The sequence below is a fragment of the Erythrolamprus reginae genome, chromosome 1, assembly GCF_031021105.1.
Source record: "Erythrolamprus reginae isolate rEryReg1 chromosome 1, rEryReg1.hap1, whole genome shotgun sequence".
Taxonomy (NCBI): domain Eukaryota; kingdom Metazoa; phylum Chordata; class Lepidosauria; order Squamata; family Dipsadidae; genus Erythrolamprus; species Erythrolamprus reginae.
Genome location: NC_091950.1, coordinates 23,463,686 through 23,486,426, shown reverse-complemented (window position 1 = coordinate 23,486,426; position 22,741 = coordinate 23,463,686). Strand labels below are relative to the sequence as shown.

The following is a 22,741-nucleotide window of genomic DNA, read 5'->3' as shown; positions in this document are numbered from 1 at the left end:
AGAAAAGGCAGGGAGAAGCCTCCGTGGGACCTCTCTAGGAATCTCCTGGGAGGAAAGAGGGCCAGAAAAGGCAGGGAGAAGCCTCCGTGGGACCTCTCTAGGAATCTCCTGGGAGGAAAGAGGGCCAGAAAAGGCAGGGAGAAGCCTCCGTGGGACCTCTCTAGGAATCTCCTGGGAAGAAACGGAGCCAGAAAAGGCAGGGAGAAGCTTCCGTTGGGCCTCTCTAGGAATCTCCTGGGAGGAAACGGAGCCAGAAAAGGCAGGGAGAAGCCTCCGTTGGGCCTCTCTAGGAATCTCCTGGGAGGAAACTGAGCCAGAAAAGGCAGGGAGAAGCCTCTGTGGGGCCTTTCTGGGAATCTCCTGGGAGGAAACAGGGCCAGAAAAGGTGGGGAGAAGCCTCTGTGGAGCCTCTCTAGGAATCTCCTGGGAGGAAACAGGGCCTCCACCCTCCTTGTGGTTTCCCCAGTCACACACATTATTTGCTTTTACATTGATTCCTATGGGAAAAATTGCTTCTTCTTACAAACTTTTCTACTTAAGAACCTGGTCCCGGAACGAATTAAGTTCATAAGTAGAGGTATCACTGTATGGCTATCACAGCATCCCCACAATCATGTGATCAAAACTTGGGTCCTTGGTAACAGGCATGTATTTACAATGGTTGCAACATCCTGGGGGGGGGGGGCGTGTGATTGCTACTTGCAACCTTCCCAGCCAGATTCTGACATGTAATGTCAATGCTGGAAGCCGCTTAATAACTGCACGATTCACTTAACAACAGCAGTGATTTCCCTAACTAACCGTTATCAAGAAAGGCTGTAAACTCACTTAACAATTGCCTCAGCATCGGAAATTCTGCTCCCTGTGGTAAATCAAGGACTGGTTGTATACTAAACACATTCCATAACTAACAATAAACATAATATTAGTGTTGGAAGGGATCTTGGAGGTCTTCTAGTCCAACCCCCTGCTCAAACATGAAACCCTTTTGTTGTGTTTGTTGAAATATATTGAGAAATTCTCTGATTGGTTAAGACGCGGCTAATTGGAAAATAGCCGCGAAAGTTAAATGTTTGTCAGTTGGGAAAAGCCCACCGTTTTAAAGAGTATAAATAGGGCAACAGATTAGCCGTTGCCCTCATTCCGGATTTACTGATTTGGTGAACGTTTTCTGTCTTGAGTATGCAATAAATGGAGATTGCTTTAACCAGCCTCTGAAGTCGTGATTTAACAGTGGCGACGAGGAGGTCGAACTCCCGTGAACGCAAACATGAGCTCAGCCATGGCTCCACCACTTTACTCATGATGGCAAACCATATTGGAGGGTACGTGAGACTTTGCCCTGTACGCTGGCCAGCTAATTTTCGGCCTTGGGAAAGGCCGTTTCACCTTCCAGATGCTTCAAGGAAACTTCCCTGAAGCCCCAAGGGGCAAAAAAAATCACCCAATGGACAAACCGGAAGTTCGGAAAAACGCACTTCCGGTTTGCCATTATGCTGTTTTTTTTGCACTCTGGAGGGTTCAGGGAAGCTTCCTGAAGCCCCAGAGTGCAAAAAACAGCACAACGGCAAGCCGGAAGTGCTTTTCCCCAAACTTCTGGTTTGCCTGTTAGGCATTTTTTTCATGTATTATTCTTCAGTAAGGCCTGTGCATATGCGCAAGGGGCAGTGCGGGGGATGTGCGCATGCATTGGAGGGAGGGGAGGGGTGTGGGCATAGCACCCCCCCCCCTTTTGGCACATGACCCAAAAAGGTTCGCCATCACTGCCCTATGCCGTTTCAAACCTCCAGAGTTGGAGCACCCACAACTTCTGGAGGCAAGTAGTTCCACTGATTAATTAAGAAATTTCTCCTTTGTTCTAAGTTGGTTGTCTCCTTAATTAGTTTCCCTCCCTTGCTTCTTGTTCTGCCTTGTGGCAGCCCCTTGGCTATTGGATATTATACACCTCATTGTTAGGACCGGTTTGATACTAAGAAGAAACTTTACTTGAAATCCCGGGTTTGTCTTATTTCCCCATAGGAATAAAGGGAGAGAAAAAGTAGGAACTCACCTTGTGGGCCATCAAACTTGGCTTTTTTGACTGGAAAAATGAAGAGAAAAGAAAGCAGTTAGTAATCACCCTAAAATGAATAAAATCTGCACATCCTTATTTGTATAACCTCGTAAGCTGTTCCATGGCTAAGTCTAGGACACCATGCAAGCCCGGCCATGAATTCCATCGTGGTTAAAAAGAACTGCATTAGACATAAGAACATAAGAAGAGCCATGCTGAATCGGGCCAAAGCCCATCGAGTCCAGCATTCTGTGTCACACAGTGGCCCACCAATTGTCCATGGGGATCTTGAGCAGAAAGAGAAGGCAAGACCCTCCCTTTCCCCTGACCCCCCTAACAAATGGTACCCAAGGGAATCCTGCCTGCCTCAACCAACATAGAGATGGCATACGGACATCCGTTTCAATAACCACTGATTTGTATTTGTATTTATTAGATTTGTATGCCGCCCCTCTCCGAAGACTCGGGGCGGCTAACAACAATATAAAAAGACAATGTAAACAAATCTAATATTAAAACAATCTTAAAAAACCCCCAATTTAAAGAACCATTCATACATACAAGCATACCATGTATAAATTCTATAAGCCTAGGGGGAAGGGAAATTTCAATTCCCCCATGCCTGACGACAGAGGTGGGTTTTAAGGAGCTTGTGAAAGGCAAGGAGGGTGGGGGCAACTCTGATATCTGGGGGGAGCTGGTTCCAGAGGGTCGGGGCCGCCACAGAGAAGGCTCTTCTCCTGGGTCCCGCCAAACGACATTGCTTAGTCGACGGGACCCAGAGAAGGCCAACTCTGTGGGACCTAACCGGTTGCTGGGATTCGTGCGGCAGAAGGCGGTCCCGGAGATACATTTGGCATCCATGAGTCTGTCTAATCCTGCCTTGAAGCTATGTGCATGCTCAGAAGGAAAAAATTAATTTAAATTTTAAAAAATAAAATAAAAAATGGACCAGCGCCAACTGAACCAGATCCATCATGAAGTCATCTAATAAGTCTCCGTATATCCTCCTGGCAGCAAAAAGGGGTGTGGGGATACCCTGGAAGCAGGGATGGGTTCCAACTTACCTTGCTGTCAGGTTGGTTCCTCCTGCACCGTGTGGCAAACCCACCCACCCCCAAAGCCAAAAAATAGATGGGTACCACATGCAAAGTGCCAGATCTCGGCTTCTGCCCATGCTCAGAAGGGAAAAAAAATGATTTTTTTTAAAAAAGTTGGTGGCACCCACAGTTTGATGTAAGCATGACATCATCAGTGGGATGCTACCAGTTCGGGCAAACCAGTCCAAGCTGGGAAAAACCCACCCCTGAACAGCAGCATTTTTGTTCCCCAAACGGTGTGTGCGTGTGTGTCAAAATCTGCAAGATGTTGGGCATGGTGTTGAAATAGACATTTCAATCATCACGCTGTCCCTGCCATTTTGCAGATTTTGACACCCCCTCCCCCAGATGTACCTGCTGCTCCTTTTCATTTTCCCCACATGCTCCAGATACGACGAGGGTTATTTTTGAAAGCTGCAGAAGGCATTGTTAGATGGATTTCAGGCTTTCTCTAGTAGTTTTTAAATAGGCAAATATCAAAGCAAAAAATATACCAGGTGAGCAAACCCTCTATGACATGTATGGGGCTTCCCTTAAAGTCACAAATCTCGGAGTTTTTGCAGTATTGCATCTCCAAAATTAAACTTTTCACCTGGCCATTGCTATTCCTAGTAAGTATAACAGGGACTCCCACTTAGAAGATATTGTGGCAACTTTTCCAGCTGTACTTGTGATTGTAAAGGTAAAGCATAAATGTTGCCTCTGTCCAGTTGTGTCTGACTCTAGCGGGTGGTATTCATTTGTTTCTTAGCCAAGGGCCAAAGATATTTCCATGGTTGTGTGACCAGTGTGGCTATATGCCGAGGTGCACCCAACGCTCTTCCCTTCCCACTTAAGTGGTACCTATTTATCTATATGCATTTGCTTGCTTTCAAACTGCTAAACTGCCAATCAGTTTCCGGTCACAATTCAAAGTGTTGGTTATGACCTATAAAGCCCCTCATGGCACCGGACCAGATTATCTCTGGGTCCACCTTCTGCCGCACGAATCCCAGCGACCAGTTAGGTCCCACAGAGTGGGCCTTCTCAGAATCCCGTCAACTAAACAATGTCATTTGGCGGGACCCAGGGGAAGAGCCTTCTCTGTGGTGGCCCCGGCCCTCTGGAACCAGCTCCCCCCAGAGATTAGAACTGCCCCCACCCTACTTGCCTTTTGTAAGCTCCTTAAAACCCACCTCAGGCATGGGGGAACTGAGATATTCCTTCCCGCTAGGCCTTTAATTTATGCATGGTATGTTTGTGTGTATGTTTGGTTTTTAATAAGGGTTTTTAGTTATTTTAAATATTAGATTTGTCATATGCTGTTTTTATTATTGTTGTTAGCTGCTCCGAGTCTACGGAGAGGGGCGGCATATAAATCCAATAAATAATAATAATAATAATAATAATAATAATAATAATAATAATAATAAATTTATTTATTATTTATTCATTTATTACTTAAATTTATAGGCCGCCCTTCTCCTAATGAACTCAGGGTGGCATACAGCAGTGTTTCCCAACCTTGGCAACTTGAACCTATCTGGACTTCAACTCCCAGAATTCCCCAGCCAGCATTTGCTGGCTGGGGAATTTTGGGAGTTGAAGTCCAGATAGCTTCAAGTTGCCAAGGTTGGGAAACACTGGCATACAGAATAAAGCAAGGATACAAGATATAAAACAGACTAATTACGGGACCGCCTCTTGGCACATACCTCTCAGAGACCAATAAGAGCGCACAGAGTTGGCCTCCGCCGGGTCCTGTCAACGAAGCAATGCAAGTTGGCGTGACCGCGGGAGAGGGACTTCTCTGTGGTTGCCCCGGCTCTATGGAACCAACTACCCCCCCAATATCCATACTGCTCCCACCCTACTGGCCTTCCATAAGGCCACAAAGTTCATGGGGGGGCCATGAACTAACAACTGACATGACCACACTGTATGAATAGTATGTATGTATGGGATTATGACTCTTTTATAATTAATGGGTTTCTTTTTTTAATACGAGGTTTTATAGTTTTAGATCATGTCTGACTTCTTTTTATTGTTCTGTATCTGTTTGTATTCTATTTATATTATTATTGTAAGCCACCCTGAGTCCTTTGGGATTGGGCGGCATAGAAGTTGAATAAATAAATATATAAAATAAAATAAAACCCCAAATATTTTTTAAAAAACCATTAAGAAAATATTCATCCATCACTCATCCATTACTACTAGCATACTACGGGGGCAGAGTGTTATCGCGCAACGGCCCCAAGCCTTGTTGGCAAAGCCGTGTTTTTAAAACTTTTCCAAAGGCCAGGAGGGTGGAGGCAGTGCAAATCTCTGAGGGGAGTTGATTCCAGAGGACCGGAGCCGCCACAAGGAAGGCCCTTCCCCGTGGTCCTGCCAGCCAGCACTGCTTGGCTGATGGGACCTGGAAAAGGTCACTCATGCCCTTATCACCTCAAGGTTCAATTACTGCAATGCTCTCTACATGGGGCTACCTTTGAAAAGTGTTCGGAAACTCCAGATCATGCAGAACGCAGGCGCGAGAGCCATCGTGGGGCTTCCCAGATTCGCCCACGTATCTACAACACTCCGTGGTCTGCATTGGCTGCCGATCAGTTTCCGGTCACAATTCAAAGTGTTGGCTATGACCTTTAAAGCCCTACATGGCATTGGACCAGAATACCTCCGGAACCGCCTGCTACCGCACGAATCCCAGCGGCCGATAAGGTCCCACAGAGTTGGCCTTCTTCGGGTCCCATTGACTAAACAATGTCGTCTGGCGGGCCCCAGGGGAAGAGCCTTCTCTGTGGCGGCCCCGACCCTCTGGAATCAACTCCCCCCGGAGATTAGAACCGCTCCCACCCTCCTTGTCTTCCGTAAACTACTTAAGACCCACCTATACCGCCAGGCATGGGGGATTTGAGACACCTTTCCCCGAGGCTTATTATAATTTATGTTTTGGTATGTATGTGCTGTTTGGTTTTAATTATGATAGGGTTTTTAGTTTTTTAATATTAGATTTGTGCCTGTATAATACTGTTTTTATCGTTGTTGTGAGCCGCCCCGAGTCTTCGGAGAGGGGCGGCATACAAATCTAATAAATTATTATTATTTATTAATTATTATTATTATCTAGTCGGTGTCTGGCCTGGACATGTGAGGCAGAGGACAGTCATGGGCAGGAGCTGGGGCTGGTAACAGGAGCTCACACTATTGTGTGTTGCTTGGGTCTCGAACCTGGGCTATCAGTTTTCCAGCTAACAAGCTCAATGTCTTTAACCACTAAATCAACATCCTCCTCCCCACTTGGACCACAGCTCTCGCATCCCAAGTAGCTATATCCATGAGGCTGGGCAGGCTGGACCTTGTATTCCCAGCACATTTGAAAAGCAGCAAATGGGAGAAGTCTGGTCGAGAAGAACTCCATCGCTATTCTCATTATTCTTTGCAAATCATATTTCCGGTGTGGCCGGAAAATTGGACTAAATCTATTTTCCTCGCTCCTGGAACGCCATTAACCTACTTCTGAGCCATGAATGACATTGTTTGCAGCGTTGTGATGAAGCCTGAAGCAAATAATGAGGGAAAAGGCGTCTATTTCCTCACTTGCCCTCAATTGCTGAACTCCCACACTCTCAAATGACTCAGGATCGGTACAAACCACGATCTCTCTCTCTCTCTTATATAGTTTTGCGTAAGCCTATAGTTTATAGGCTTTCCAAATGGTTATGGTGCATACACACAGCTCTAAACACACATTGGCACCAGTAATGCTAGTAAAACAGTTGTGGTGCATACACACAGCACTAAACACCTATACACACAGTAATGGGCTGCTACCCCCATGGGTGTGTGTGTGTGTGTGTGTGTGTGCAGTGGGGGTAGTAAGTTTATGGACTATTTATGGAATACTCAATACGTTTTTTTAATTCTCCTTCCTTCTCTAGTATCTTAGTATGATCCTTAATGATTTTTAAAATAGGAAATAATTAAATAGTATGCTTTTACCCATAAAAGCCTTAATCCTTTTAATCATGATCTAGAACTGAACATTTATAGGAATTAAAGAAAATTGAGCTACTTGCCTAATTTGTTATCATATTGAACCTTGTGGGTTCAGTACAAAACCTTAAAATGCTACTTGCTCCTCAACAAATAATGCTGTCTATCATGTGTCCTTTTTGTGGTCATTCAAATAATGTGACTTAATCAACTGGAAAAGAGTCCAAGTACCTATTTGAAAACTTATTTTGGTCGGTAAGCCAGTCACATGACCTTTAAGCCACCCCCAGTCACATGATTGTCAAGCCACTCCCACCTGGTCACACGGCTGGCAAGCCACTCCTATCTGGTCACATGACTATCAAGCCATACCCACAAAATAAGCCACGCTCACAGTGTGGCAGTAAAATTTTTGGCAGCCCATCACTGATTGGCAATGTCTTCATATTAGTGTCTTCCTCTTTCTATATGTTTCTCATGATGGCCAGGAGTACCAATGGCTATCTTTCTCTAGGCCAAGGGTAGGCAAAGTTGGCTCTTCTATGACTTGTGGACTTCAACTCCCAGAATTCCTCAGCTAGCATAACTGGCTCAGGAATTCTGGGAATTGAAGTCCACAAATCATAGAAGAGCCAACTTTGCCTACTCCTGCTCTAGGCCAATATTAACCTTAGCCTCAGTGACTTAAGATATGTGGACTTCAACTTCCAGAATTCTGGTGGCAGAATTCTGAGTGTTGAAGTTCACACATCTTCAAATCATTTGAAGTTAAGCAATTCTCTTCTAAATGCTGAGTGGTGATAAAGGAGCAACTTTCTATTCGCCTTTCACAACATTTCAAATAGCCCTGGCAGAAGCTAAGATGCTGGATTGGGTCAGGGGGTGACCTTGCAACAGGGGTAGGTTATAACTTACCACGCTGCAGGTTTGCTTCCTCACAGGCCCCGTGGTCGTGCTGCATGTGAGCATGTGCAATGCCAAAAAATATATAAAAATATTTTTTAAAGCCAAAAAACAAAATGGTAGCACCTGCGCAGGGCCGGAAGCACAGCTTTTGCACATGTGCAGAAATGGAAAAAAGGGGGGAAATTATTATTATTTTTTTTAAAAAAGATGGCGGCATTTATGGACCAGCACTGACAGAACCGTTTCCGTGACATCATTGCAACATCACCAGTGGCTTGTTATCGGTTTGCGTGAACCAGTCCGAACTGACAGGAATGGCATTTAGCATTTAGACTTATATAGCGCTTCGCAGTGCTTTTACAGCCCTCTCTAGGCAGTTTGCAGAATCATCCTATTTCACCCAACAATCTGGGTCCTCATTTTATCCACCTCGGAAGGATGGGAGGCTGAGTCAACCTGGAGCCAGTAATGAGATTTGAATTGCTGAACTACAGCTAGCAGTTAGCGGAAGTAGCCTGCAGTGCTGCACTCTAACCACTGCGCCAACCCGGCTCTGAACCCACTTCTGCCTTTCAAGAATTAAGTTCACACATATTCAAATCACTATATAGAATGCTGGTGAGACCACATTTGGAATACTGTGTTCAGTTCTGGAGACCTCACCTACAAAAAGATACTGACAAAACTGAACGAGTCCAAAGACAGGCTACAAGAATGGTGGAAGGTCTTAAGCATAAAACATATCAGGAAAGACTTAATGAACTCAATCTGTATAGTCTGGAGGACAGAAGGAAAAGGGGGGACATGATCGAAACATTTAAATAGGTTAAAGGGTTAAATAAGGTTCAGGAGGGAAGTGTTTTTAATAGGAAAGTGAACACAAGAACAAGGGGACACAATCTGAAGTTAGTTGGGGGAAAGATCAAAAGCAACATGGGAAAATATTATTTTACTGAAAGAGTAGTAGATCCTTGGAACAAACTTCCAGCAGACGTGGTAGATAAATCCACAGTAACTGAATTTAAAGATGCCTGGGATAAACATATATCCATCCTAAGATAATTCAGAAAATAGTATAATGGCAGACCAAATAGACCATGAGGTCTTTTTCTGCTGTCAGACTTCTATGTTTCTATGTTTCTAAGTTGCTCAGGGTCATTAAAACCAAAGCATTGCTATCAGATACCCCATCAATGATCTTTCAGAAATAAGCTTAAATCATTGACTACTGCAATCTACAGAAATCTGTTAGAGGTAATCGTTGGATTCTCCCATTTCTCTCTTCACGAGCTTTAACACAACCCAGCCTCCAAAAATGATGATGATGGTGATGATGATGATGATGATGATGATGATTATTATTATTATTATTATTATTATTATTATTATTAATTAGATTTGTATGCTGCCCCTCTCCACAGACACTCGAGGCGGCTCACAGCAGTGATAAAACAGTATACAATGGCAAATCTAATATTAAGTCTAAAATAACAATTTTTCATTAAAAACCTAAAAAGCCCCTTATATAAAAACACAAACACAAACATTCCATACATAAAATTACATAAGCAAGGGGAGATGTCTCAGTTCCCCCATGCCTGAAGGCAGAGGTGGGTTTTAAGAAGTTTACGAAAGATTTATTTATTTATTTATTTATTAGATTTGTATGCCGCCCCTCTCCATAGACTCGGGGCGGCTAACAACAGTAAAAAACAATATAAACAAATCTAATATTAAAAATAGTTTAAAAACCCCAATTTAAGAAACCAATCATACATACAAACATACCGTGCATAAATTTTGTAAGCCTAGGGGGAAAGGAATATCTCAATTCCCCCATGCCTGACGACAGAGGTGGGTTTTAAGGAGCTTACGAAAGGCAAGGAGGGTGGGGGTAAATCTGATATCTGGGGAGAGTTGGTTCCAGAGGGTCGGGGCCGCCACAGGGAAGGCTCTTCCCCTGGATCCCGCCAGACGACATTGTTTAGTCGACAGGACCCGGAGAAGGCCAACTCTGTGGGACCTAACTGGTCGCTGGGATTCGTGTGGCAGAAGATGTCGCTATATCATTATAAGAGTTATTTCCAGTCGGTTTTGACTCCCAGAAATGAAATGACAAATTATGCAATTTTAATTGCAATGTTTTTTGGGAAACGGGTTGTTATTGCTTTCTTTTTCCTACAGCTGAGAATGGTAGACCTGAAGTTAGCCATCTGGTTTCGAACTCATGGTCTCCTGCAGTAGAGAGCAGCCATTCATGTCTCAAATAGTCGATCACAACTGCCCGACTGAACAGCAACAACAAAAATAACCACCCAAATCAGTCAATGATTCCAGGCAGCCTGCAATTCAATTTTATGATTCCCCCACGCAACCCTCCCCCCCCACTTTCATTCCATTGTGACTCTTGGGAGCCACCTGGAAAAGTCCCTGCAATTTTCTTGACAATGTTTTTGAGAAGTGGTTTGCCCTGGCCTCCTTTTCTAAATCTTAAATCCCTGCTTTCATTTGGAAAAAATATTACTTTGTTTCCTGTCTTGGCGCTAGGAACTCTGGAAAATTCAAACAGCTGCACGTTATTTTATAATCCCTGAGCTGGCCTGATTAAGCTATTGTGCTCATATGAATTGGAGATGCATTCAAATTTGGTTATATATTACCCAGCGTCGTTGCTTTGACGGTACCTATGTGTATCAGACTCATTCAAAAAATGTTAATATTTCTTCATAAGTTTCTTCGAGATTTCCACCAACAATCCTTCCATGAATACAAATGCAAACACAGCCTGATCCAACATTCAAGGGTATCTGCAGAGGTTAGTCAAAAATAATCAGGAAGTCAGCATATAACCACCCTTACCCACAGTTATATACTGATTCTGTACACTGCTTAGAGAGGGCTGTAAAAGCACTATGAAGCGGTATACAGTGATCCCTCGATTACCGCGGGGGTTACGTTCCAAGACCTCCCGCGATAATCGATTTTCCGCGGTATAGTGGTGCGGAAGTAAAAACACCATCTGCGCATGCGCCCCCTCGCCGCTCGCCCGTTCACTCGCCGCCCGCCCGCCCGCCCGCCGCTTGCCCGCCCGCCGCTCGCCCGCCCGCCTGCCGCTCTCCCGTTCACTCGCCGCTCTCCCGTTCACCTCGCCGCTCGCCCCGCTCGCCCACCCGCTGCTCGCCCGTTCGCCACTCGCCCGTTCACTCGCCGCTCGCCCGTTCGCCGCTCGCCCGCCCACCGCTCGCCCGTTCACTTGCCGCTCGCCGCTCGCCCACCCGCCCGCCGCTCGCCCGAAAGAGTGAGAGAAAGAAAACAAGAGAGGGAAAGTGAGAAAAAGAGAGAGAGCAAGAGGGGGAGAGATAGAGAAAGAGAGAGAATGACAGGAAAGAAAGAGAAAGAGACAGAGAAGTGATTCTTGGTGATGACGTATGATGTCATCGGGTGGGAAAAACCGTGGAATAGAAAAAAAACCCGTGGAGTATTTTTAAATTATTATTTTTTGAAAAACCGTGATATAGTGTTTCGCGAAAATCGAGACCGGGAAAATCGAGGGATCACTGTATAAGTCTAAAGTCTGCAACACTCTACATGGGGCTACCTTTGAAAAGTGTTCAGAAACTTCAGATCGTGCAGAATGCGGCCGCGAGAGCTATCGTGGGGCTTCCTAGATTCGCCCACGTTTCTACAACACTCTGTGGCCTGCACTGGCTGCCGATCGGTTTCCGGTCACAATTAAAAGTATTGGTAATGACCTGTAAAGCCCTTCATGGCATTGGACCAGAATACCTCCGGAACCGCCTTCTACCGCACGAATCCCAGTGGCCGATAAGGTCCCACAGAGTTGGCCTTCTCCGGGTCCCGTTGACCAAACAATGTCGTTTGGTGGGTCCCAGGGGAAGAGCCTTCTCTGTGGCGGCCCTGGCCCTCTGGAATCAACTCCCCCCGGAGATTAGAACAGCCCCCACCCTCCTTGTCTTTCGCAAGTTACTCAATACCCACCTATATTGCCAGGCATGGGGGAATTAAGACATCTCCCCCAGGCTTTCTTATATTTTATATTTGGTATGTATGTGTTGTATGGTTTTTAAATTGTTGGGGTTTTTTAATGTAATTTTATTATTAGATTTGTTCCATTGTTATACTGTTTTTATTGTTGTTGTGAGCTGCCCCGAGTCTTCAGAGAAGGGCGGCATACAAATCTAATAAATTGAATTCAATTGAATACTATTGCTATTCAATACATTTCTTTGAGAAAAAATGCTATTGCTATTGCTAAGTCTATATCTTTAGCAGCATACAGGTTGAGAATGTAAAGCATTTTGAATCCAGAAGGCAGAAGAAAATCCCCCAGGATTTTTCTATTCCTGATTCTTCCTGGGATGAGGAAAGGCAAATAAAAAAAGCACATCATGTCAGGTGCAGAGAAAAATCAACAGCCACCTACAGAACAGGTGCTCCGTCTCTCCTGCTGTCTCTGTTGATGAGACATTCTCTTGTGTACAGGATGATCCTGGGGAAGAAATAGCACCAGTCCCTTCTTCTTTCTCTAGCTTTGCAAACTAGGATCTGGGGATTGGGGATTTTGCCCAGGGGTGGGAGTCACATACTTTAACAATTGGCGGGACCCAGGGGAAGAACCTTCTCTGTGGCGGCCCCTCTGGAACCAACTCCCTCCAGAGATCAGAATTGCCCCCACCCTCCTCGCCTTTCACAAGCTCCTTAAAACCCACTTCTGTCGTCAGGCATGGGGGAACTCCGAGTCTGCGGACAGGGGCGGCATACAAATCCAATAAATAAAATAAATAAATATTCCTTCCCCCTAGGCCTATACAATTTATGCATGGTATGTTTGTGTGTATGTTCATTTTTTTTAAAAAAATTAGGGTTTTTAAAATTATTTTAAATATTAGATTTGTTATATGTTGTTTTACTATTGTTGTTAGCCGCCCCGAGGAGTCTGTGGAGAGGGGTGGCAAAGAAATCTAATAAATAAACGAACAAACAAACAAACGGTTCGCCCAGAATCTAAAATGGGAGCACATGTACATTCACATGTGTGCAGCATTAAAAAAACACAGCAATGTCGTTTGGCGGGACCCAGGGGAAGAGCCTTCTCTGTGGCGGCCCCGACCCTTTGGAATCAACTCCCCCCAGATATCAGAGTTGCCCCCACCCTCCTAGCCTTTCGTAAGCTCCTTAAAACCCACCTCTGTCGTCAGGCATGGGGGAATTGACATGTTCCTTCCCCCCTAGGCTTATAAAATTTATGTATGGTATGCTAGTGTGTATGATTGGTTTTAACTTGTGGTGTTTTAAAATTAATTTAAATATTGGATTTGTTTACATTGTATGGCGATTGCTGTGAGCCGCCCCGAGTCTGCGGAGAGGGGTGGCATACAAATCTGATTAATAAAATAAATAAATAAAATAAATAAATTTGCTGGCACGCTATGTCCACGCATATGTGCAGCTTCAAAAAAAACCACAGCTATATAGGACAGGATTGCGCCTGGGTAGATGGGTGAGCCCAGCTGCAGGTCACCACTACTACTTCGCCCAAACCAATCCGAACCAGTTGAATCCAACCTCTGATTGTGCCTCTTAGTGGAGAGATCGTCTTTCCATAGCAAAAATACAGATAATCCATTTGTTTGTTTGTTTGTTCATTTGTTTGTTTGTTCATTTGTTTGTTTGTTTGCTTGTTTGTTTCTATGCTGCCCTTCTCCGCAGACTCAGGGTGGCTCAGAAACAAGGATAGAAACATAGAAATACTGTATAGAAGATTGATGGCAGAAAAAACCTCATGGTCCATCTAGTCCAGTGTTTCCCAACCTTGGCAACTTGAAGATATTTGGACTTCAACTCCCAGAATTCCCCAGCCAGCAAATGCTGGCTGGGGAATTCTGGGAGTTGAAGTCCAAATATCTTCAAGTTGCCAAGGTTGGGAAACACTGATCTAGTCTGCCCTTAGACTATTTCCTGTATTTTATCTTAGGATGGATATAAGTTTATCCCAGGCGTGTTTAAATTCAGCGACTGTGGATTTACCAATCACGTCTGCTGGAAGTTTCTTCTAAGCATCTACTACTCTTTCAGTAAAATAATATTTTCTCACATTGCTTCTGATCTTTCCCTCAACCTCAGATTGTGCCTGGTTCTTGTGTGCACTTTCCTACTAAAAACACTTCCCTCCTGAACCTTATTTAACCCTTTAACATATTTAAATGTTTCTGTCATGTCCTTCTCTTCACTCGACTAGCTATACCCAGTTCCTGCAACCGTTCTTCATATGTTTTGGTCTCCAGTCCCCTAATTATTCTGGTTGCTCTTCTCTGTTTCTAGAGTCTCAACATCTCTTTTTATAGTGTGGTAGTCAAAACTGGATGCAGTATTCTAGGTATGGTTATTCTAAGGCTTGATAGAGTGATATTAATATCTCACATGATATTGATTGAATTCCTGTGTTAACACAATTTAGGATTGCAGTGGCTTTTACTCATTGTTTGTTTTGGTACCCAATACACAAGCTGGAACTTTTCAGTTTTGGCTGCCTTGTAACTCATTACATTAACCCTTATGGGAAAAATGTGTTAAGTACTCATCATTTTTGGTAATCATCATGCTTCCCGGAACCAATAAACAATGAGTGCAAAAGTACCACTAGGCCCAAATCATCCAAGGCCTACTTCTGTGGAAAACTGAAGCAAGGGGAACTAATTATTCCTCAGAGTTCAAATACCCCTTGAGTAGTTTACGAAAGACAAGGAGGGTGGGGGCAGTTCTAATCTCTGGGGGGAGTTGATTCCAGAGGGCTGGGGCCGCCACAGAGAAGGCTCTTCCCTGGGGCCCGCCAGATGACATTGTTCAGTCGATGGGACCCGGAGAAGGCCAACTCTGTAGGACCTAATCGGCCACTGGGATTCGTGCGGTAGCAGGCAGTTCTGGAGGTACTCTGGTCCAATGCCATATAAGGCTTTAAAGGTCATAACCAACACTTTGAATTGTGACCGGAAACTGATCGGCAGCCAATGCAGGCCACGGAGTGTTGCAGAAACGTGGGCGAATCTGGAAAGCCCCACAATGGCTCTCATGGCCGCGTTCTGCACGATCTGAAGTTTCCAAACACTTTTCAAAGGTAGCTCCATGTAGAGAGCATTGCAGTAATCGAACCTTTAGGTGATGAGGGCATGAGTGACTGTGAGCAATGACTCCCTGTCCAAATAGGGCCGCAACTGGTGCACCAGGCGAACCTGGGCAAACGCCCTCCTCGCCACAACCGAAAGATGGTGTTCCAATGTCAGCTGTTGATCGAGGAGGACGCCCAAGTTGCATACCCTCTCTGAGGGGGTCAGTAATTCCCCCCACCAGGTTGATGGACGGACAGATGGAATTGTCCTTGGGAGGCAAGACCCACAGCCACTCCGTCTTGTCTGGGTTGAGTTTAAGTTTGTTGATTAAATACTTTGAAGTGATCTTCTTTGCCCATATTGCCCAAATTCAGCAACTTACTAAGCCTTGGATAATTCTACATCCTACGAGTGAAATCTACTTACTTTCCACACTGGTTTGCATTGCGATGGAAGTACAAATTTTGCGTGCACAGGTCGCTTCACAGAAATGAGCCTCTGTACATGCGCAGTACTAAATAAACAGCTTTTATGCATGCACAGAAGCAAAAAACAAGATGGCGGCACCTATAGAGAATCAGCTCGAGGGCGTGACAGGCCTGGTCGCTGCCAATTCCAGCGACCCAGACAACCATGTTATACCAGTTCTGTAGAACCAGTCCGACCCCACCTCTGCTAGATCCTTTTGGGGAAAAAACAAAATACCAATTTTCTTTTAAAATACCCTTTGAAAATGTAGTTGTCTATAGCAGAAGTGCACAGATTTTGGACTTCCGGAAACAGGGGACTCACCAAAGTCTTGGAGTTAGGCCAAAGTTGTTGCTGGTTGTAATTTTGATGTGTTAGAATAGAAACATTAGCACGTTCAAGAAAAGCTTTTACATCTCATCAATCTCTTTCACTCATCTATTAAATTGATGAGCTGTAAAAGCTAATAGCGTTGCAAATTTGAATGATATTGAAAAATGCTATATTTGGTCATCCAGGTGATAAAAGTAAAGGAGGCAGCACTTGTTTGATGATATATACCAAAAGGAACTGGAAAAATATTGTATTATATTATACTGAAGATTGAAGATATGAAAATTGTATGTGTTTATGAATTGGAGAAAAACAAAAAAAAATATCCCTAAAGAAAAGCTGTTAACTATACAGTGATACCTCATCTTACAAATGCCTCATCATACAAACTTTTCGAGATACAAACCCGGGGTTTAAGATTTTTTTTGCCTCTTCTTACAAACTATTTTCACCTTACAAACCTACCGCTGCAGGTGGGATGCCCTGCCTCCGGACATCCGTTGCCAGAGAAGCACCCGTTTTTGCGCTGCTGGGATTCCCCTGAGGCTTCCCTCCATGGGAAACCCCACCTCTGGACTTCCGTTGCCAGCAAAGCGCTCATTTTTGCGATGCTGGGATTCCCCTGCAGCATCGCAAAAACACAGAAGTCCGGAGGTGGGGTTTCCCATGGAGAGGAGCCTCAGGGGAATTCCAGCAGCGCAAAAACCGGCGCTTCGGCTGCCAAAAGGGTTGAATTTTGGGCTTGCACGCATTAATTGCTTTTCCATTGATCCCTATGGGAAACATTGTTTCGTCTTACAAACTTTTCACCTTAAGAACCTCATCCCGGAACCAATTAAATTTGTAAGACAAGGTATCACTGTATTTAAATTTAAATTACAGTACTTTGTTTAAACACAATTTGCCTGATATGGTCTTCTGACTTTTCTATTAAGTACTGTATACAAACCCCAAAACTGTGTTTTATTAATTCAAAGGGGTAAGTGTTGCTTTTTGTATGAATCGTCCAGACCAATGTTTCTCAACCTCAGCAACTTTTCAACATGTGAATTTCCCTAGGCAACATTCCCCCAGAATTCAATTCTGGAAATTAAAGCACACACATCTTTAAAAGTCACTGAGGTTAAAAATACTGCTATAGAAGTTTGCTTCTGCAGCTTGGTCATTTGAAGTGGTATGATAGTCAAACAAGAGAGATCCAGATTGAAATTCTCAGAGCAGCTATTATTATTATTTTCTTTTTAGACAAATATATCCCTTAAAATGTTGACGGGATAAAATAAAAGACAGAAGGAGAGCTATTCTTACCTTTTCACAGATCCTTGGAATAAAAATGAAGTGGGTTTCTTTTTTTAAGTATTCCAAAATAACTTTCTTCCATATAGATTGTCTGCCAATTTCAACCCCCTTTCTTTCACATTTATCACTCTATTTTTAATCTTCCACTTGCTTTGTTGCATTGCAGATTATAAATGCAAACAAATACACCCTTATGCACATGGGTGTATTTGTTTGCATGTATAATCTGCAATGGAAACCAACGCAATGCATGTTATTTCTTTTTTACATTTTTATGCACCTGTATATAAAACAGCACCATGCTTTGCACTAGAAATGAGCTCTCGGCTTTAAAGGATTCCCATTCTAAGCCATCCAATTCTCCTTGTTAAGAGAGAAATAGCTAGCCAAAGATCTACTGTTGTGTGTTGCATTAGACACGATATTGGATTTCAATGAGAAAATGTGGGTTTCCAAATTTGTACCATCCACTGGGGGAGAAATAAAATAAATCAAGGGATCTTTAACCTGTCTCCCCAAGTTTTTTCTACAGTGCAAGGCTGTGCTTTTCATGTGCAACTTCTCCAAGAAGTCATGGTGAGGAGAATTGTGAGGGGGGGAGGTCAATTTCCCCATGCCTGGTGGCAAAGATGAGTTTTTAATAACTTACAAAAGGCAAGGAGGGTGGGGGCAGTCCTAATCTCTTGGGGGAGTTGGTTCCAGAGGGTCGGGGCCGCCACAGAGAAGGTTCTTCCCCTGGGTCCCACCAGACAACATTGTTTAGTCGACGGGACCCGGAGAAGGCCAACTCTGTGGGACCTAATCGGCCGCTGGGATTCGTGCGGCAGAAGGCGGTCCCAGAGGTAGACCTGTAGCAGCAGTAATAGGAATCCCCCCCTGATACCAAGCGAAGAAAAGCTAGGCCAGATGCTGGACCAGTTTGCTACTTTTAAATGCACCACTAGCAGCGGTGAGTTTCACTTAACTTTACTACCGGTTCGAGAACGGGAGCACCCTTTACGTGCGTGCAACGCTTCTGTGCATCAACCAAACAATGTCGCTTGGCGGGACCAAGAGGAAGAGCCTTCTCTGTGGCGGCCCCGGCCCTCTAGAACCAACTCCCCCCAGAGATTAGAATTGCCTGCACCCTCCTTGCCTTTCGAAAGTTGCTTAAAACCCACCTCTGCCGCCAGGCATGGGGGGACTGAGATATACTTTCCCCCTAGGCCTTTACAATTTTATGCATGGTATGTCTGTATGTATGACTGGTTTTTATATAATTGGGCTTTTAACTGTTTTTAGTATTGGATTTGTTATATACTGTTTTATTGTTGTTGTTAGCCGCCCCGAGTCTGCAGAGAGGGGCAGCATACAAATCCAAAAATCCAAAAATCTAAATCCAATGTGCAGAATCTTCGCTAGTCGATACCTTACAATTCATCAGTAACGTACACAATTATACATTTTTAGCCAGTCAGCATAAATCAATATCTTATTTTGCATCGGTCCATCAGTCTTCATTTCTTTATTCCTTTACACTCCCCCCGCTCTGTCTCCATCTCTTCTTTCTACCTTCTCACTCCTTCTCTCCCATTTATTTATTTATTTTATTTATTTTATTTATTTTATTTATTTTATTTATTTTATTTATTTTATTTATTTTATTTATTTTATTTATTTTATTTATTTTATTTATTTTATTTATTTTATTTATTTTATTTATTTTATTTATTTTATTTATTTTATTTATTTTATTTATTTTATTTATTTTATTTATTTTATTTATTTTATTTATTTTATTTATTTTATTTATTTTATTTATTTTATTTATTTTATTTATTATTATTTATTTATTTATTTATTTATTTATGTATTTATTTATTTATGTATGTATGTATGTATGTACGTACGTACTTATTTATGTATTTATGTATTTATGTATTTATGTATGTATGTATGTATGTATGTATGTATGTATTTATGTATTTATTTATTTATTTAGTCCAATACAAATTGAAAGTTAAGGAGAATAAAAACGTGTACAGTGTTCCCTTGATTTACGTGGGGGATGCGTTCTGAGACCGCCCGCGAAAGTCGAATTTCCGCGAAGTAGAGATGCGGAAGTAAATACACCATTTTTGGCTATGGACAGTATCACAAGCCTTCCCTTAACACTTTAAACCCCTAAATTACCATTTCCCATTCCCTTAACAACCATTTACTCACCATTATTACTGGTACTCACCATTGAATAAGACACTTAGTGATCCTGATATTTATAAACGTAATTATTTATTAACAATAATTTTTTTTTTTTGTTATTTATTTGCAAAAATTATTAGTTTGGCAATGACATATGACGTCATTGGGTGGGAAAAACCGTGGTATAGGAAAAAAAGCCACAAAGTATTTTTTAATTAATATTCTTTGAAAAACCGTGGTATAGGCTATTTGCGAAGTTCGAACCCGCGAAAATCGAGGGAACACTGTAGTAGTAAATATCAGGGAAGGGAGAGAAGAAGACATATGGGAATAGAATACATCAATGAAGAGTAGAGGAATGGATATATGGATGGGAGAAAAGATATATAAAATATAGGAGAGACAATTGGACAGGGGATGGAAGGCACACTAGTGCACTTATGCAGGCCCCTTACTGACCTCTAAGGAATCTGGAGAAGTCAACCGTGGTTTTATGCCGCCCTTCTACTTAGACTCTAAGTCTTCTCCTCCTCCTCCTCCTCCTCCTGCCACAGCTGGCACACCATCAGCCAGGTCTACAATTAACAGCCCTCCACAATGTCTGACTTGCAAGCAATACATCCGTTTGGGCTCAGCACCAAAAATAGCAACTAGCTGGGAAGGCGTGATTGCAGAGACTCGGGGAAAACTGCAGCCCCCGCTCCCTCCCATCTTCCCAACACAAGGCACTCCGGAGGTTGATTCCTTAGCAGTCGTGGCACAAGAAAATGCCCCCCCCAAGGAGGATCCCACCTCTACTTGGGATGACCAGGATCTGCTGTTGGGGCTCAGAGGCTTCCTCAGTGGGAACACGAGGCTGTTTATCCTGGTGGCCTGCTCTGTGAATCATATAGAAACATAGAAGACTGACGGCAGAAAAAGACCTCATGGTCCCTCTAGTCTGCCCTTAGACTATTTTCTGTATTTTATCTTAGGATGGATATATGTTTATCCCAGGCATGTTTAAATTCAGTTACTGTGGATTTATCAACCACGTCTTCTGGAAGTTTGTTCCAAGCATCTACTACTCTTTCAGTAAAATAATATTTTCTCATGTTGCTTTTGATCTTTCCCCCAACTAACTTCAGATTGTGTCCCCTTGTTCTTGGGTTCACTTTCCTATTAAAAACACTTCCCTCCTGGACCTTATTTAACCCTTTCACATATTTAAATGTTTCGATCATGTCCCCCCTTTTCCTTCTGTCCTCCAGACTATACAGACTGAGTTCATGAAGTCTTTCCTGATACGTTTTATGCTTAAGACCTTCCAGCATTCTTGTAGCCCGTCTTTGGACCCGTTCAATTTTGTCAATATCTTTTGAAGAGGCATTGAAATCTGTATGAACCACTGTCATGGCTAGTGCACAAAGCACTAATCTGAGGACCTCTTGAGGCTTAGCTCTATGGGGCACCCAGCAGTGAAAGGCCACCCATCTTCGGCGCTACTGGTGCTCCCCCCAAGACCGTTGCGGGCCATCTGTCTGTCTGTCTGTCTGTCTGTCTGTCTGTCTGTCTGTCTGTCTATCTATCTATTATATCTATCTATCTGTCTGTCTGTCTGTCTTTCTATCTATCTATCTATCTATCTATCTTTCTCTCTCTCTTTCTCTCTCTCTCTCTCTCTCTATCATCATCATCATCATCATCATCATCATTATTTATTAGATTTGTATGCCGCCCCTCTCCGAAGACTCAGGGCAGCTCACAAAACACAATACAAAAACAATATGTGTACAAATCTAATAATTAAAAACTATAAGTTAAAACCCCATTACATTAAAAAGCAGTCAATAACTCAATCACATCCACACATAACATTTAATGGTCAGAAAGAGGGGGGGCAGGATCTAACTGCCCCATGCCTGGTGACATAGATGGGTCTTGAGGCTCTTGCGGAAAGCGAGGAGGGTGGGGGCAGTGTGAATCTCCCAAGGGAGCTGATTCCAGAGGGCCGGGGCTGCCACAGAGAAGGCACTTCCCCTAGGTTCCACCAAACGACATTGTCTGGTTGACGGGACCTGGAGAAGGCCAACCCTGAGGGACCTAATCAGTTGCTGGGATTTGTGCGGCAGAAGGCGGTCTCTATCTATCTATCTATCTATCTATCTATCTATCTATCTATCTATCTATCCATCCATCCATCCATCCATCCATCCATCCATCCATAATACCATATCTATCTATCTATCTATCTATCTATCTATCTATCTATCTATCATCCATCATCCATCCGTCCATCCGTCCATTCATCCATTCATCCATCCATCATATATGTATACCAGCCATTCCATTTAACTGACTGATTAGTTTACAAAGGACAGCATAAAATAATATAAAAACATGACTAAAGAGCACTTTAAAAACAAACTTAAAAAGCAAGATTAAAAATAAAAAGTAAAAAATCAAAGTTGAAAAAGTAATAAGGCTAAAAGATTGAGAGCTCTCTTTAATTAAGAAGTCTTGGATCACAAGCAGAGAATTATTTTTTCCACCATCAGCTAATATCAATCGGAAATGCCAGAAGCAGAAACCATGAATCTAATGCCAGTCAATCATGCCAGATTGAAGGGTTGCCAAACTTGATATTAAAGCATAGATTTCTACATTGCCACATACAATTTCATGGAATTGCGCCCATTTTTGTTTTTGCCAGAGATAAATATTTGTTATATTGTGGATTTTGTACATGGGTCACCAGAAAAAGATACTGATCCCTTTCCAACCTTAATCTAAACAGCCTCTAGGTTCACACAAGATATTTAAGAAGGAACTACGTTATCAAAACTGAATTGCTATGTTCACACAATTCATGCTCACATTAACTACATTATGGTTTAATATGCTGGACCAGAAATTTATCCAATACACTAGGCCTCAGAAATTATCCAACCATATACAACAGTGATGGTGAAGCTTTTTTTTCCTTGGGTGCCGAAAGAACATGAGTGTGCGCTATTGCGCATGCACGAGTGCCCATACCCATAGTGCAATGCCTGAGGAGGGCAAAAACCTCTTCCCCTGCCTCACAGAGACCATCTGGAGGTTGTTCTGCCTGACTGGGCTCAGGCAATGCGTAACAGTCCAAGGAAAAGAAATCAAACACACATGTGCTCTCCTAATCAGCAAACTTGTATTAAACAAACAAAAGAGGGTTACTCAAAACAGTCCTTAGTGTCAGGAAACAATAATAGTGCAAGGCTTACTTCAGCCGCATACAAAAACACAGGAAAAAGCAAACAAAGACAACCTGGAATGAGCAA

The 22,741-nt window shown here is 43.1% G+C and overlaps 1 protein-coding gene across 1 annotated transcript in view; it reads right to left on the bottom strand.

Moving 5' to 3' along the window:
• The window catches only part of UNC13A (unc-13 homolog A), a 251,953-nt gene that overhangs the window by 143,965 nt on the left and 85,247 nt on the right, over positions 1 to 22,741 (bottom strand). The window contains exon 3 of the mRNA XM_070736771.1: positions 2,051 to 2,080. Coding sequence (XP_070592872.1) covers positions 2,051 to 2,080 — 30 coding nt within the window. The remainder of the gene's footprint in view (positions 1 to 2,050; positions 2,081 to 22,741) is intronic.